Below are 15685 nucleotides of genomic sequence, written 5' to 3'. Positions count from 1 at the left end.
TTTACCCTTGCTCTGCTGATCGCTGCTCGTTCTGTTCCTTATAACTAATCTGATTAGCTCAGATTCCTGTCATCTGTATAATTTTTATTACAGCTTGACATTTTCCATCTTGACGCTTAAAAGTTAATTAAGAATCTGCATGACACATTGAAAATCTGCTATTCTTCTGAGCTTTCTATTCATCAAAGAATCCTAAAAAAAAAAATCAGTTTCCACAAAAATATTAAGCAGCACAACTGTTTAACACTGATGAAAAAATCTTTCTTGAGCACCAAATCAGCATATTAGAATGAAGGATCATGTAACACTGAAGACTGGAGTAATGGCTGCTGAAAATTCAGCTTTGCCAGGAATAAATGACATTTTAAATATATTAAAATAGAAAACTGTTTTTTTAAATGGTAATATTTCATATTATTCCCGTTTTACTGCATTTGTGATCAAATAAATGCAGCATTGTTAAGAATAAAAGACTCATTGACATAAAAAAACAAAAAAAATCACTGACCCCAAACTTTTGAATGGTAGTGTAAATATAACCATATCATTTTTAAAGCGTTCAAAACACAGATGGAAATTAACTGGTAATTTAATAATAAAATGGCAAGTAAATGAAATCCAATAATTGTTTTGAGTCAGAGTACTATTTAGAACCAAATGGTCTGCTGCCTCAGAACTGTCAACTTTACAGAGTATACGAGAGAGACAACTCTTGGAAAGAGAGCGATATCTGTCGCATTGAATGGTGGGGGTTGTGATGGATCTGGTTCCCACCAGCAAAGAGGGAATTAACACATGATCATTTGTGTTCTTGGGCCAGTCTGTGGCCCAGCACGGTAACCCAACCTGCCTGAGCTCAATCAAACACAGACTGTCACCAAAAAAGGCAGACCAGCTCATCGAAGTTCCCGCCTCCACCCTCACAAGCAGAACGCTCTACTTCCCTTTCCTGTTGTCATGGTGACAGTTGTGCTGGAAATCCTCATCAATGATATGACTGACCGATCATGAGATAAACCACTAATACCTTCCTTTTTCAAACACATAAAGGAATTGTATAAAAGAGGACTGTGTATTTACATACAGAATTTTTCCAAATCAAAGGCCAGGCAATATCTCATTTCATGAGAACTTGTAAAAAAGACAGGTTTATTTTAAATGATTTTTATTCTACTGCTTCTGTATTCTCCCTCATGTCACATTGGTCCAAATGGCACAGTTGTGATAGTTTCAGTGCAACATAATCATGGACCTCACAGATATTAGTCGTCAGCATCGCTCTTTACCCAGTGGCTTCTTTGCGTATTATACAGGTTTGAGTCATTGCATTAAGACAGCTTAAAGTGCAGGGTCAGTACCACGGAGATGAGCTTTCTCTGGTCACCTGAGTCGGCTAGAATGAAGCAGGGACATTACAACACACTGCGGCTGGGATGAATCCTGAGCTAGACATGAGATGAGATAAAGCAAAAGGTGCAAAATAAACAGTGCTAGTGTAACACAGATTAGTGGGTGCAACCAATTCATTAGCAGCCAAAAGCTTGTATTGTTTACAGTGCAACTGATGGTTTTATTAGGTCCATTGTTTATGTTCTATAGCTACAGTTATGACATCAGTGACCACACCAGCAATCCATGCTTCTCCCGGGACTGCAACGGAAAAGACTCTAATGCTATTCCTGCTGTGTCTGGATGGAGTTTGGGAGAAAGAGGGAGTGAGGAGTGGAGCAAAGGATGGACGAAGAGAGCGATGGGTTATTCTGCCTCGTCAAACAGCAGCAAGCTCTTTTACTCCTCCTTTTCAAAAACTCATCCACTTATCTCCACATTTTCTCTAAGTCGGTCTCGACGGCCCCGAGCGTATCTTCGCTCTAAAAAAAGACCAAAGTGCTGGTTAAAAATGGAACTGAGAGAACAGGAGAAAATGAGTAAGTAAAAAAGTAACATTAAAGCTGCAAGCGAGTCAATTACAAAGTAAAGCAATATTATATCAGCAGTGGGCTTTGGGTCTTCCATTAAAAGTTTGTGTATTTTAAAAGGATCGTTCACCTAAAAATTTTAATTCTGTCATCATTTCACAACCTAAATGACTTTTTTGAGTGAAACACACAAGACAATATTTTGAAGAATTTACAACTGTTTATGTCTGTACAATAAAAGTCAGTGGGGTTCAAAACCGCACTAGACCCAGGCGCGGCTCGTCTATATGGGCAGGTGGGGCAGAGTCCCACCAAAATATTCATCCACAACATAGACCTCTATATAAACTGAAACAATAATAAATTGTAAATGTGTTCAGCATTCTGGAACAAATATTTTTCGGATTTTCTAGACTATTTTAAGTCGTAAAGTAAGCAGTATATATTAAATCCCGCGCATGGCTTTAGCAGGCATGTATACATGATACTAAGCGGGGCAGACGGTGCCTGAGACCTCCCGAGCTCAACAGCGCCCCACAATTTTGCAACGTAAATATGTGGTGAAAAGAGGAACTGCAGCGCGCTCTAATTGAGAGCCATTGGGGCATATTTTCACGTTACCTTACGTGAACCTCGCTCCACCAAGACGATATCAGTCCGCTTCAGCTATGTGTCTGCATCAGGTCAGTAACTAGTTGGCATGTCTGTTTTTTTCTATGTGGAGTAGTGGATCAAATTAACAAAGTATAAATCCTTTAGTTTAAATGTGCTCACATGAATAGCCTTTATATGGTTATATTGTGTTTGTTTTATTATTATTCTGAGAATAGACATATGATTGTCTTTCCTCACCCGAATTGCTCCACAACTTGTAACATTCTAAATCAACATTTGGAGGTGATAAATGCTATATTAAGGCAATTATAATACAGCATTTTATGCGTGTTCTCCGAGCCTGTCAATCAACATTAGCGCGCCACCCACAGGATAACGCAAGGACATCTCTGCCAAAATTTTGTCCGCATGTGTTCAGAGATTAGAATATAAAGTTTACAAAATGTTTTTCATATATTAGTGCTACGACCCAGAATCTGCCCCACCTACATTTACGGTCAGGAGCCGCTACTGACTAGACCCCACTGACTTTCACTAAATGGACTAAAATATCTTTCGATTTACAAAGAAGAAATATTTATGGGTGAACTATCCCTTTAAATTGGCCAGTAAAAAGCCAGTTTAGTAAGTGCAGCTAAAACAAACATGTTCCTAATCCTTCCAAATCTCATGATTAAAATCATGAATCATAATTTGAAACACTTCCACTCGTTTGTGCAGTGTCCTAAGTGCTGGAGGTGACTGTGGTACCTTAGAGTTTTCTCTGAGCTGCTGTGTCTTCCGCTGGACTGAGAGGAGGCCTTAAATTGGGCCTCCAGCCTCGAGTAGAGCCCCCCTGCAGGCTGGAACCACACAAACACACATGGGTGCAAAATACTAGAGTACAATGTTGGAATACTGCTGTAAAAGATGGTAATAAAACAGCAACAAATCAGAACACGCATGCGAAAACTGCATGTGAAAAACAGTCTTAATGGTGCTTTAGCAAGTTTATCTAAAAGAGTAAAGATGTTTTGTACCTCTTTTGTGTCTTTAAACTTCGTCTGCTCTTGATCACCAAAGCGCATTTTAGTGAGATTTGCTATAATCTCCTCCATTCTCCTTAGATCTAGAGTGAGTTTGAAAGTATAGATATCCATCAAGATCACTGCAAATCTACACATAATCTACTTGAAAGCTTCCGTGTCAGAAACACAGCCAAGAATGCCTCTAAATTATTTAATACCATTGATTAATCACCATTACAAATCATTAAATAATGGCGAGGCTACGGTTTTAATCCTATTTTGAATACAAAAGTCTTTATAAAACAAAAACAGTGATTTAGTCTTCTAAAGAGTTGGCAGATGTGCATGCTGATGGCTGGATTTAACTTTCTCTGATGAGATTTTCTAGGGTTTTCGAGTGGTTTTAAATCACGACTCTTTTTATTATAAGACTCGCTCTACCGCTGTGCAATTGTAAGAATCTTTGTTACAGTCAGAGGATCTGAAAAAGGTACCTACCCTCCTCCCTCTGTGCATCCTGATTGTACCTCAAGGAGCGATTGCTATCCCACTTATTCTTCTGGATGCTGACGCTAAGAGCGAAAGAAGGACAAAGAAAGAGAAAAAATTTGCCAAATGTCTCATTCAGAAGCGGAGAAATCCCTTCTCAATCATATGGCATGAGAAACCATTACAATACAGTGTTAAAAATTTTTTTTTAACTAAGATCACTCATACAGAAAACAGTATGTTTAATGTAAATTAAAGCTGCAAACAAGTACATTAAATAAAAAAAAAAAAGCAATACTACAGTACATTAACAGTAGACTTAAAAGTTCTTGTATTTTAAAGTGATAGTTCATCCCAAAATTTAAATTCTGTCATCATTTACTCACCCTCATGTCATTCCAAACTTGTATACATTTTTTTAATTTTTTTTTATCTTCAACTGTTTTGTCAGTACAATTAACGTAAATCGGGTCCAAAACAACATTGGACCCCAATGACTTTCACTATATGGACCAAAATATCTTCTTTTGATTTCCAAAGAAGAACGAACAACATGAGAGTTTTTCATTTTTGGGTGAACTATCCCTTGAAATTCGCCACTTATTCTTCTACAGAAAACGGCAAGTCTTCGGAATCACTTACATGAATGGGGTGGAGTCTCGAGATGGTGCCTTTAAAACAAAAGAACAGAATGAATGAAAAGAGAAAAGTGACATACAACAACAACAACAACAACTACAACTAAACCAGACCAGAGTTTTCTAAAGAAAATATGTTTTCCCACGTAAAAGTCCTTTTGCTTGAAAAAAATAAAAATAAATCAAGCACCAATGAATTTGTTGCACTCACCTTTTCTCCAGATTTCTCCTTACGCTGGAAACTGGGGGAGGACACTTGTCTTTTCAAAGGTTTTCCAGATTTTCTTGCCTTCTTTGCAGCTATGCACATAAAGTCACAAACCCAGCTTTAAGGTCAATCTCGTTGAAATTGTACATGACTGCCACCTTTTGACCATAATGAGGTACTGCCTATTAAAGATTATCTGGCATTTTTTTTCACTAATGTGTAACATTTTAGTCCACCTTGTTTTTTTGATGTGTCTTCTTCATCCCCGACCTCATCCTCTGTGACCTCTGACCCTGTAGTGTACTCCTCATCTTCAGACAGCAGAGACTGCTGCCGCTGCAAAAGGTCAATGCAACATTTAGTTTGTCAGCGTAGGTATATAGGAAATTTAATATTTGAGGAACTTTCTTCTTACCAGCTGAAGACTCCAGTTTTTTAACAGTGAAAACTGCAACAAAAGAAAAAAAAAAGTGCTTATAATTTGAGCATGTACAAACAAATTTAGATTAAAATGTTTTAAATCAAAATAAATTCAATCCTGATTCCACCACTGAGGACAATAATTAAAAAAAATCTTTATGTCTCACAATTATGACTTAATATCTTAGAATGTAATTTTATATTATAATAACACAAATTTATCTCACAATGGCAAATGTATTTTTTTGTAGCTGTGACTTAATATCTCACAATATGATTGTCATAATGTATTTCTTGCAATTGCATATTTATCTTACAATTGCAACTTTATATCTCACAATGTGAAATTATTTTTAAATGTTATCTCACAATTATCACTTTTTAACAATATTTTTCAGTCTGAGATAATAATTGGTTTTCATACAATAAAGCAGGAAAGATCTTGGAAAGGAAATTTTGCTTATGTTTTTTTATGTACACGATAAGATGTCACTAGATATTTTCTTCGTTGTTGTTGTTTTTTTTTTGTATGGTCTTGTGTTAATTTGTGATTGTACACTACCGATTTGAATTAGGATTTTTTTATGTGTTTGAAAGAAGTCTCTTATGCTTACCAAGGCTGCATTTATTTGATCAAAAATACAGCATCAAATCCAAATCAAATAAAAAAATACAAATACAAATCAGCATCAAATCAGTATACTAAAAAGATTTCTGAAGGATCATGTGACACTGAAGGCTGGAGTAATTTAAAAAAAATTAAAATCAAACACTGTTTAACTGTTTAAATTGCAAACCGGTAATGTAGGTTGTTGATGGTTGCATAAAAAAGAAAATGTTCACATATATAAATCACACACAAAAATAATAAAAAAATTAAAAAAGTCTCACAGCTGTGGTTTCCTTGGGTCTGTGAGCTGTAAGCACCCCTGGCTCCAGCATTACATCACATCCTGGCACACGTTCACTGCCTGCAGAAGGGTCCTCAGAGCTACAGCTAAACAAAATGGATTAGAACATAAAACATCGTCAAAAGACCCTAACACAACACTAGGCAAAGCATCAAACATGGCATGCAACAAAGAACCAATAATTTTTTTCTAAAGGAAGTTACTATAGTCTGACCTCTCTGGCACACACACAGCCTCTCTGTGTAGCAGCAGGTCATTGAGTATTCTGGTCTGGGTTGAGTTTACATTGTGATCACCGCAGTCACCACCATCTGCTGCACTCACAATGTGGTCTCTTATTTTACAGCCCTACACAGACATACACAGGCATTCATGGTGAAAATTCAGAGAGGTTCAAAGGTCATCTGAGTTCAAGATAACATATTCTAAAGCAACAACACAAACCTTGGGCATAGAGGAGGGATCGAATCTTAGGACTTTCTGGTTGCAGCAGGGGTAAAGACCAATGCCGTGCCATCTATGATCTGCCCCAATGCCAGGATACACAACCGTCTCTGGGTGGTACTTACACTGGCCCAAATCTGTACACAGGAATGCCTGCCAAGATGATACAACATGCACTTATTTCCCATTTTTATTTTTAAATTACTCAAGGTGACAGCCAACCAATCAATATCTATACATACTCGATGTCCATAATTAAAGAAAAAGTTCACCCAAAAATGAAAATTTGCTGGAAGTGTACTAACCTCATGCCATTTAACATATATATGAGTTTGTTTCTTCATAAGAACAGATTTGGAGAAATTACATCACTTGCTCACTAATGGATCCTCTGCAGTGAATGGGTGCCGTGAATGGGTGCCGATGGACTGGATGACCTATATGAAGCAAAAGGCTGTGTGTTTGTAACAAATGAATTCATCATTAAGATGTTTTTTTAAATCCCACTGTTGCTTCCAGCTATTATGGATAGTCCTCTGGCGTTGCTATGATGGCACTCATATGTTTGTGACAATACTGGATACACTCCTCAACCTTCAGATCCACAAAACACAATGATAATCAAACCCCTGAAGCCCATTTAACAATTGGATGAATAACTTCTGATGAGATAAACCAACATGCTTTCTGCACACTGCTCAGACAAGTTTTTGGATAATAATAATGATCTGATTATTGATCATTTTCTCCAAGCACAAAAAGCCATCAAAATTCACCAGGTCTTTCCTCAAAATTACAATTGTGTGTCTCATTAGTGCTTGTCTGGGCAGTGTATAGACAAACACAAATGATGAAACAGCCATCATGCATCATGCACTATTACCTAAAGGTCACCCAGCTCAGAGCACACTTACTACATTACCCAAAAACATCGTCACCCCTCACAACACTTACTAAAGTTTCCATCTTCAAGAACTCGGAGGAGATCAGGATTGAGATGACATTGCTGTGCTCTGCAACCAAACACCACATAACATAACCGACAACATCACAAAGAGCGAAACATCAAACTCACAGCCAACGCATAACCGTTTACAAACACATGAAACACCATCCACCACTTACAAACACCATTCAGCCAGGTCAGAGAACACACATTACACAACACCTCTGATGGTATCTTTGATTATAGAAATTAAAAACACAACAGTAAACACACACAGAACATCTTAAATAGTTACCAAAAGACAATTACCCAGTTTGGGTTTGTCCATGTGTTTTCCATGCGAATGTTCAGTGTTGTGACTCTTGACGTAGTTCATGAGCCAGTCGAAGATCTGGACGTCACAGTGGACAGAAATGTCCACCTCGTCCCAGCGCTGTGGGTCCACAGAAAGATACTCTTCAAAGTAACGCATCTCTTTTACCAGAAGGTTCCTCGGACACACAAAGTCCTGCTTCAGGTTCTTTGCCTCATCACAAACGTGGATTACCATGTTGGGGCTATGTGAAAGGAAATAAAACAAAAAATAGACGGTCATTATTAGCAGAAGACGATTCATTGATGGCCTGATTGGTGTGAATGTGCCTCACATTTTATTCCCTTCTGTTTTCTCAATCTTCTTGGCAGGATCTGCAATCTCACTCTCTGCAGAGGCTCCACGACCAGTAGAGATAACAGTGAGGCCTGAATATATAATTCAGTATATTACGGTGTAATCCAGCATTAAATGACAGATTGGATATTTTTTATCCAGACCCCACCCACTGACTCACCTGACACTGAGTGAGTGGCCTGATTGGACGGTGGTTCCCCTGTATCTACGGTAATGTCCAATAAATTGGATTTGATGTAGGTGGAAAAGGGTTCCGATGGAGAGCTCACTGCGCCGGTCAGTGGGTTACACTGGTCATCAACATGAGGGAAACTGCCTGTAGTCTTTAACTCTTCAAACCTTTGCGCACACTATAAAAATATATGAGGAGAAGCTGAACACGTTAAACATTTGCTGAGAAACTTCTGGATCTTTGTGTGAAAAAGTGTGGGTGTTAAACTGTCAAATGTATGCACCGTGTTTGACAGCATTTTGTGATGTACAATATTATTGTTATAATATTAAATATTTTATTACAGTATATTTATTATATTTTTAAATATATTTTGGATTATTATATTAAATATTTGTATTAAATAGTTGCAGAATAATAGCACAAATTACATTTTTTTCTTATTAAGGTTAAATTCACAGGCATTCAACAAACAATTATATATATTTTTCACACTTGTGCATTATTATTCTTTTTTTTTTTTACTAAATTACAACTTGACTGGACATTAATCACATTCCATGTCCCATATTTCATTTCAAGCATGCTCAATGATTTACTGATGCTTTTGTTTATTTGGTAACCAAGTACACTAACTTTAGATAAAACAATGTTGGCTGTGATAGAATTGACCCCACAACTATATAAATGTCTATATCTATCACAATAGGCTAATATCTGTAAATATCTATACAAAACATTTTCACACAACAATGGAAATAATTTGTTTTTCTTTCTCATCCTTTGTTTATTTCATCATAGTCTGTGGTAAAATATGAATAATTACTTTTTTTAAACCAAGAATATAGTTTTTATAGTTTATAACATAGCAAATATAGTTGGTTTATATATTAAAGGTCCTCATTTCTCTTACCTCTTTAGGTGTGAACCCTGGGACCAACTTGGCAACATTCTCCCAGTTGATTGGCTGAGATGAAGCCCATAGTGAGCTCAGGACCATGTCCAGGACCAGGAGGTTGTTATCATATGGAAAGTTATTATTAACAGAGCACAGACGATTCATTTCTGCGAAAAAGGAAGAAAACTATCATCTATTGTAAAAAAAAAATAAAAAGTTTATATTTTAAGAATAACCTTAACAATTAGCATCGACTAGCTCTCTACCGTCCCTTTGTATTGAATTTCAGAGAAACAAGGGACAAACTGAGAGAATGACAGCTGTCGCATTTGATCTGGTAAAGTGATGTTATGAGCTGAGATGCAACAAAAACGAACAGTGCTAAGACAATATACCGTTTGCAGCAAATAATGTTCATTGTGTGCAGCTGTAAAAATGCTTAGCTAGCATAATAAATAACAGATCGTGGCACTCCCCACGTTTTCTGTCGAATCACCCTGTGAAATGCTAAGCTAATACACACACAATCAGTTTACCCTGTTCCAGATTTATGCGCTGTTTCCTCTGGTAACAATGCTCTTCTTTCATTCCAGCTGATAAAGGGCTGGATATGAGTATCATCAACAGAGATGCTGTGGCTTACTTTGATTTCATCCGGGGAAACAAGTAAAGTTCACATCCACACAGCATATACAAATAATAATAAAAACAAATACTAAGCGTGAAATTCGCAGATTTGGTGGGCATGACTAATTACCCACATCTGTCTCTCTCCTCTTGTTAAAATGCCAGAGATCTCACGCACGGAGCTCGGAGCGCGTGTGCCATCATGATGATGCTCGCGCTGCAGTGTCTCTCCTCTCTCCGCTGTCTGCTGCGATGTGACGGGATGCCAAAGCTTGCCGACCCGAGCCTGAAAGAGGACACTGACAAAAACGATTAAAGGCTACGCGTGGCAGAGGATTATCTCCACATCCCCTGCTCAGCCGCTGTGCTCTGCTCTCTATTTCCGGTGCCGCAGTGCAGCAAGTGCGCGCCGGCGTGGCCGTTGCCAGGCGACATCCCAAACATTCCATTTGATTGATGGGATTCTGTTTTTAATATGGGGCCCAGACAAACCCAATGAAACTGCTTAAAGACAAATAGCACTGTAGATATGCTGACAGACTAAACGCTAATTTTTAGACAGAGATGCAGCCATGGATTAAATTTGTGCATATACCGTTTAACAGTTTTGAGGTTAGTAGGATTTTTTTTAAAGAAACTAATTCTTTTATTCAGCAAAAAACACAATTGTTAAAAAAGTGACAGTAAAGGCATTTTTAATCTTAAAATTTCTATTTTAAATAAACGCTGTTCTTTTGAACTTGCTATTTATAAGTGAACCATGAAAAAATGTAGCATGGTTTCCACAAAAAAATTATAAATACAGGATCATGTTACATTTAAGACTGGAGTAATGGCTGCTGAAATTTCAGCTGTGCCATCACTGGAATATATTACATTTTAAAATTGTGGTAATAATTCACAATATTTCTGTTTTTACTATACTTTTAAAACTCAGCAAACACATCACTGGCAAGTTGCTCAAAGTGGGTGCTCGGACAAAAATATCCTAAAAAAAAAAAAAAAAAAAGAGATAATGTCGGCACACCACAGCTCTAAAAATATAGAAAAAGACTAAAAAAGGGGACGTTTTGAGTTCTCTTCATCAGATATGACTGCTGACTTTATCTTTTTTGTTCTACATTTTAAATAAATAAATGCAGCCTTATGAGACATTTTTCAAAAATATTTAAAAAATCTTACTGACCCCAAACTTTTGACAGAAGAGTAACTGTTAGTAGAGCTGCAGTGTGACACATTTTTATTTACAAATGCACCTCAATTTCTTACCCAGCTAAATATCAATCAGTAATTTTCTGTAATCTTGAAAATGCAGGAACATTATAAATGACAGGAGATACATTTTTAAGCATTTACTGGCAAAATAATTGCTCGTATTTACATAATTGCACATTGTTAGTGGTATGAAAAAACAAACAAGCCTGAAAACACAGAAAGATGCACAAACTAATCCTTGATACAACACAACTTAAAATATTAAATATTCACATTGCAGAAAGATGAACAGTAATCTAAAACTCTTACATTAGGAGAAATTCGTGATAAACACTGCATTATAAATTTTGAGTGATATGAGAACTCAAAATTTAAACTAATCAGATGCATCAAAGGGTTAGTTCACCCAAAAATGAAAATTGGCTTGTGTTTTACTCACCCTCAAAGCATCCTAGGTGTATATGACTTTCTTCTTTCAGACGAATCCAGTCGGAGTTATATAAAAAATTGTCCTGGCTATTCCAAGCTCTATCATTGCAGTCAGCGGGTGTTGCAGTTGAACAGTCCACAAGTCGTCAAATAAAGCACGCGCATTCATAATAAAACGTGCTTCACACGGCTCCGGGGGGTGAATAAAGGCCTTCTGTAGTGAATCCATGCGTTTTTGTAAGAAAAATATCCATATTTCAAACATAATAAACACTTTTATATCACTTTCGCCAACTGTCATACGCGGAAGCAGTGCCGGCAGATGATGTAGCACGTCGGCGTTGCGTGATTAATGACAAACGCGGAGAGACAACAAAACAAAACGCCGATCACAAATTAAAAGTACAAACCGAAGATTTGCAAAGAAAAATGTTTTGGAGGATTTCTATATAAGCCAAGAGGAGACTGGTTTTCCTTTACTAAAGTAAGGAAACTTTGCTTCCTTTGCTCCTATAAACAGACTTTTTCATATGCGAGACTAGCATATCTCAGAGGCATGCGCGCTGCTGATACGTCATACGCCTTCCGCTGGAACGCCATCCGCGTATGAAAGATAACAGAATTGAGAGAAAAGTGTTTATTACGTTTGAAATATGGATATTTTGCTTACAAAAACGCATGGATTCACTACATAAGGCCTTTATTCACCCCCCGGAGCCGTGTGAGGCACGTTTTATTATGAATGCGCGTGCTTTATTTGACGACTTGTGGACTGTTCAACTGCAACACCCGCTGACTGCAATGATAGAGCTTGGAATAGCCAGGACAATTTTTAATATAACTCCGACTGGATTCGTCTGAAAGAAGAAAGTCATATACACCTAGGATGCTTTGAGGGTGAGTAAAACACAAGCCAATTTTCATTTTTGGGTGAACTAACCCTTTAACTGTGTATGCTTGAATGACAACATATTTGTAACATTTTATGCTTGATGCGAGTGTATCAAATCAAATTGAATACATTTTTCCTAATAATTATTAAAAAAAAATGAATGGCTCTTAACACAATCGTACAAACTATCATGTTGAAATACCCAATATTTTTGTTGAAGAAAGAAAATGTGAACAAATATTGGTAATGTCTTTGAACCTAACAATCTACTGAAATTTGTGGAATTATGCAGTTCGTACATTATAAAGGAAAATGACCTCCCCTCCACAACACCTCCGCTTTTCATTTGTTCCTCACCTTTTTTTAGATGTTGCACCAAGTTATAAAGAGGGTGATACATTCTAATGAAGGATACACTTTTTTGTCCCACCAAGACACACACCTTCCCGCACATACAAATTATTCATAAGTCCATCTTTTCTGAGGTTATCACTACAGTATCACTGTTGTTGTTTGTGGAAGGCTGCACCTCCAGGGCAGCATGAAGGCCTTGTGTTTCACCATAAACAGACTCCAGCAGCTCATCTGGAACTGATGTGGCAGGGAACGCCAGCCTGGAGTTGGGAACAGAAGCTGTAGCCAGAGCAGTTTGAGGTGCAGGAAGGTTCTGTGCCATCCTCTCTAATTCTGCATGCTTTCTGCCTCTCCTCCGGCCCAACACTTTGACGTAGTTGGCAGGTACGAGGCCAGTGGTCTGCCCATCCACGCTGGCTAAGAGCCAGCCACGCACCCTAGGTTGTTGTTCTGAAAATAAGAGTGAAATACGCTGAGTACAAGCTGTAAGTCGGTGTTTATAATACCTAGGACAAAAGGTACATGGTATCAATATGCTTGACATCAGTCAAATTTAAAATATTACATTGTTTAATATGAGAAGCTGCCACACTAGCTAGTGTTTTTTTGCACATCAGAGTGTTTAAGTACACTTATGTTCCGAATTTTTCTTGTTCTTTTACCTTTAGGGGCAAGATTAAGCATTTCTCCAGCCTGTAGAGAGATCTCTTCTTCAGATGCAGCTGTGAAGTCATACTCGGCTCGTGCTACCACATGGTCATCTTCCCCACTTGCCCAGTTAGTGGCTATAAAATACAACACAGACACATGCTTCAGAACTTCCATCTAGCACAAACATACAGACGCAGCTACATATTCAGACACATACAAAAAAAAAAACTACATACACACACATTTAGGTCACACAATATTTTCTATAGGCTGCTGCTAAAGATGTGCATTTCTGAATGATAACATTTAAAAATTTGGTTTTGTAATTGATTATAATATTTTGCATTTATTTGATTAAAAAATACAGTAATATCGCAAAATATTATTACCATTTTATTCATATTACAATACCTGCTTTCTATTTTAATATTTAAAAATTATTCCTGTGATGGTAATGCTAAATTTTAAGCAGACATTACTCCAGTCTTCAGCGTCACATGGTCCTTCAGAAGTGATTCTAATATTATGCTGATTTGCTGCTCAAGAAACATTTCATCATATTATCAATGTTGTAAACAGTTGTGCTGCTTGATATAATTGTGGAAACTGTTACACATTTTTTAAGGATTCTCTGATGAATGGAAAGCTAGTTTTATTTTAACTAATTAATTAAATTTATTTATCCTAATTATTTAAAACAGAAATCTTTTGTAACATAATATAAATGTCTTAACTGTCATAATAAATGCATCCTTGCTGAATAAAAGTTTTAATTTATTAAAAAAAAAATCTTACTGACCCCAATCTTTTGAATGGTAGTGTAAATCATTCTCAAAACTGTTCCTATAGTCCCACGTTAAAGCCAAAATATAAATAGCAATCATATATATTCACCGTAATAGTGGTCTCTAAAACTTTCACCACTCTCACAAACAAATAAACAATAAATGGTGAACAATAAAGCAAAGTTATCCTTGGTTTTCTTTAATTAGTCTCATGTCAGACCAAAAATTGTGAAAAGAGTGTGTTCAGTTTAGATGTCAACAGACAGAACAGGAAGGGAGAAAAATGTCTCACCATTTTCCTCAGGACCCTCAGCAGACCGCAAAAGCTTCCAGATCAAATACGGCCCTCCAAGAACTACAGCAAGAAACAAGAAAATGGGCCATGATTTGACAGAATTCGCTCTGGGATCGTCTATCCCTGCTCCTCTGGTTCCTGAAGCAGACACCATGGAGGAAGCGGTGCTGTCTGCCCACAAGTCATCCACCTCTGAATCCTGACGCAATCCTAGCAGCCTTTGCAGCCTGCGATATAGGTATCTAAGGGTCCTAACCAAGGCGAAAGCAGACAGCACTTTTGTGAAATGTATGCGCAAGCGGGAGAAGTGATTGGCCACATCCAGAACAGCACGGAAGCTGTTATAGACGGCAGAGAAAGTAGCATCCATCATCATGCTGACCGACGAGAAGGCGTGGACAATGCTTTCAATGGACTGAAATGCTCCACGGCTGCCCTCCTCTGCCTGCTGGACAAAGCGGCTGGGTGGGATGTCATCCATTTGGTTATAGCGGTTATAACCCAGGCCCCCTCCAACTCCATAACCACTGTAGCTGTAGGGGCTGTAGCCCCCATAAATGGAGCTCCCATAAGGGCTGTATGAGGAGGGAAATGAGCTGTATGTAGGGCGGTATGCCTGTTGAACGGGTCTTGGAGGGATGGGTGGTGTCATACGTGTTAGAACCGGAGGACCAGACACTGATGGCCCACTTTGTGATACTGATCCAAAGTCAGTTGAGCTAGATATATATATATATAAAAAAACAGAGTCAAATGAAACAGTATATAAATAAGATCAACAATAATAATAACACCGTTGAAAGTTCAAATAAATGTATATTTAACAGTAAAAGACAAAATACAACATGGGTATGCTGGAGTGAACTTTGACACTCGCATACAAACACTTGACGTGCTCGAGCACGAGCCAAGCATTAAGTTTGCGTAACTCGTAGCAAGTAAAATTGTCAACACAACTAGACAGTATTTTTTCTCAGTTTCGCGTTAACACCAAACTTATGATCATACTTATTAATTGTATAACCACATACCGATTTGTCAAGTAAATATATTTCGCATACAGTGTTGGGAGTAACGCATTACAAAAGTAATAATATTAC

General features: G+C 37.5%; 2 protein-coding genes across 2 annotated transcripts; both read right to left on the bottom strand.

Annotated features, from left to right (window-relative positions):
• Positions 1–1148: 1148 nt before the first annotated feature.
• On the bottom strand, positions 1149–10387 carry LOC107744796 (uncharacterized protein KIAA1841 homolog). The gene is made up of 18 exons (XM_016558625.1): positions 9874–10387; positions 9353–9504; positions 8428–8617; positions 8245–8338; positions 7907–8154; positions 7606–7664; positions 7180–7245; positions 6652–6804; positions 6422–6555; positions 6188–6293; positions 5292–5324; positions 5113–5212; positions 4880–4968; positions 4673–4701; positions 4040–4113; positions 3554–3642; positions 3285–3376; positions 1149–1871 (listed from the first exon to the last, which is right to left on the bottom strand). The coding sequence occupies exons 1-18, from the start codon at positions 9956–9958 to the stop codon at positions 1835–1837; spliced, it is 1830 nt and encodes a 609-aa protein (XP_016414111.1). The 5' UTR covers positions 9959–10387; the 3' UTR covers positions 1149–1834.
• A 2153-nt stretch (positions 10388–12540) lies between these two features.
• LOC107744788 (peroxisomal membrane protein PEX13-like) lies at positions 12541–15306 on the bottom strand (the record flags this gene model as incomplete). Its single annotated transcript, XM_016558611.1, has 3 exons — positions 12541–13304; positions 13517–13639; positions 14583–15306. Coding segments are annotated over 3 exons (1188 nt in total), but the record flags the coding sequence as incomplete, so codon positions are not given.
• Positions 15307–15685: the final 379 nt, after the last annotated feature.

The sequence above is a fragment of the Sinocyclocheilus rhinocerous genome, unplaced genomic scaffold, assembly GCF_001515625.1.
Source record: "Sinocyclocheilus rhinocerous isolate Xijiao unplaced genomic scaffold, SAMN03320098_v1.1 scaffold851, whole genome shotgun sequence".
NCBI lineage: Eukaryota > Metazoa > Chordata > Actinopteri > Cypriniformes > Cyprinidae > Sinocyclocheilus > Sinocyclocheilus rhinocerous.
This window is presented reverse-complemented; position numbering and strand designations above follow the sequence as displayed.

What these genes read in the sequence shown, in the direction of transcription:
- LOC107744796 (XM_016558625.1), bottom strand. Translation starts at nt 9,958, where the DNA reads ATGATACTCATATCCAGCCCTTTATCAGCTGGAATGAAAGAAGAGCAT. An exon ending in TAGCAACGCCAGAGGACTAT is followed by an intron (nt 6,805 to 7,179) that starts CCATAATAGCTG and finishes TCATCTTGGCAG; the next exon opens with GCATTCCTGTGTACAGATTT. An exon ending in GGATGCACAGAGGGAGGAGG is followed by an intron (nt 3,643 to 4,039) that starts GTAGGTACCTTT and finishes AACTCACTCTAG; the next exon opens with ATCTAAGGAGAATGGAGGAG.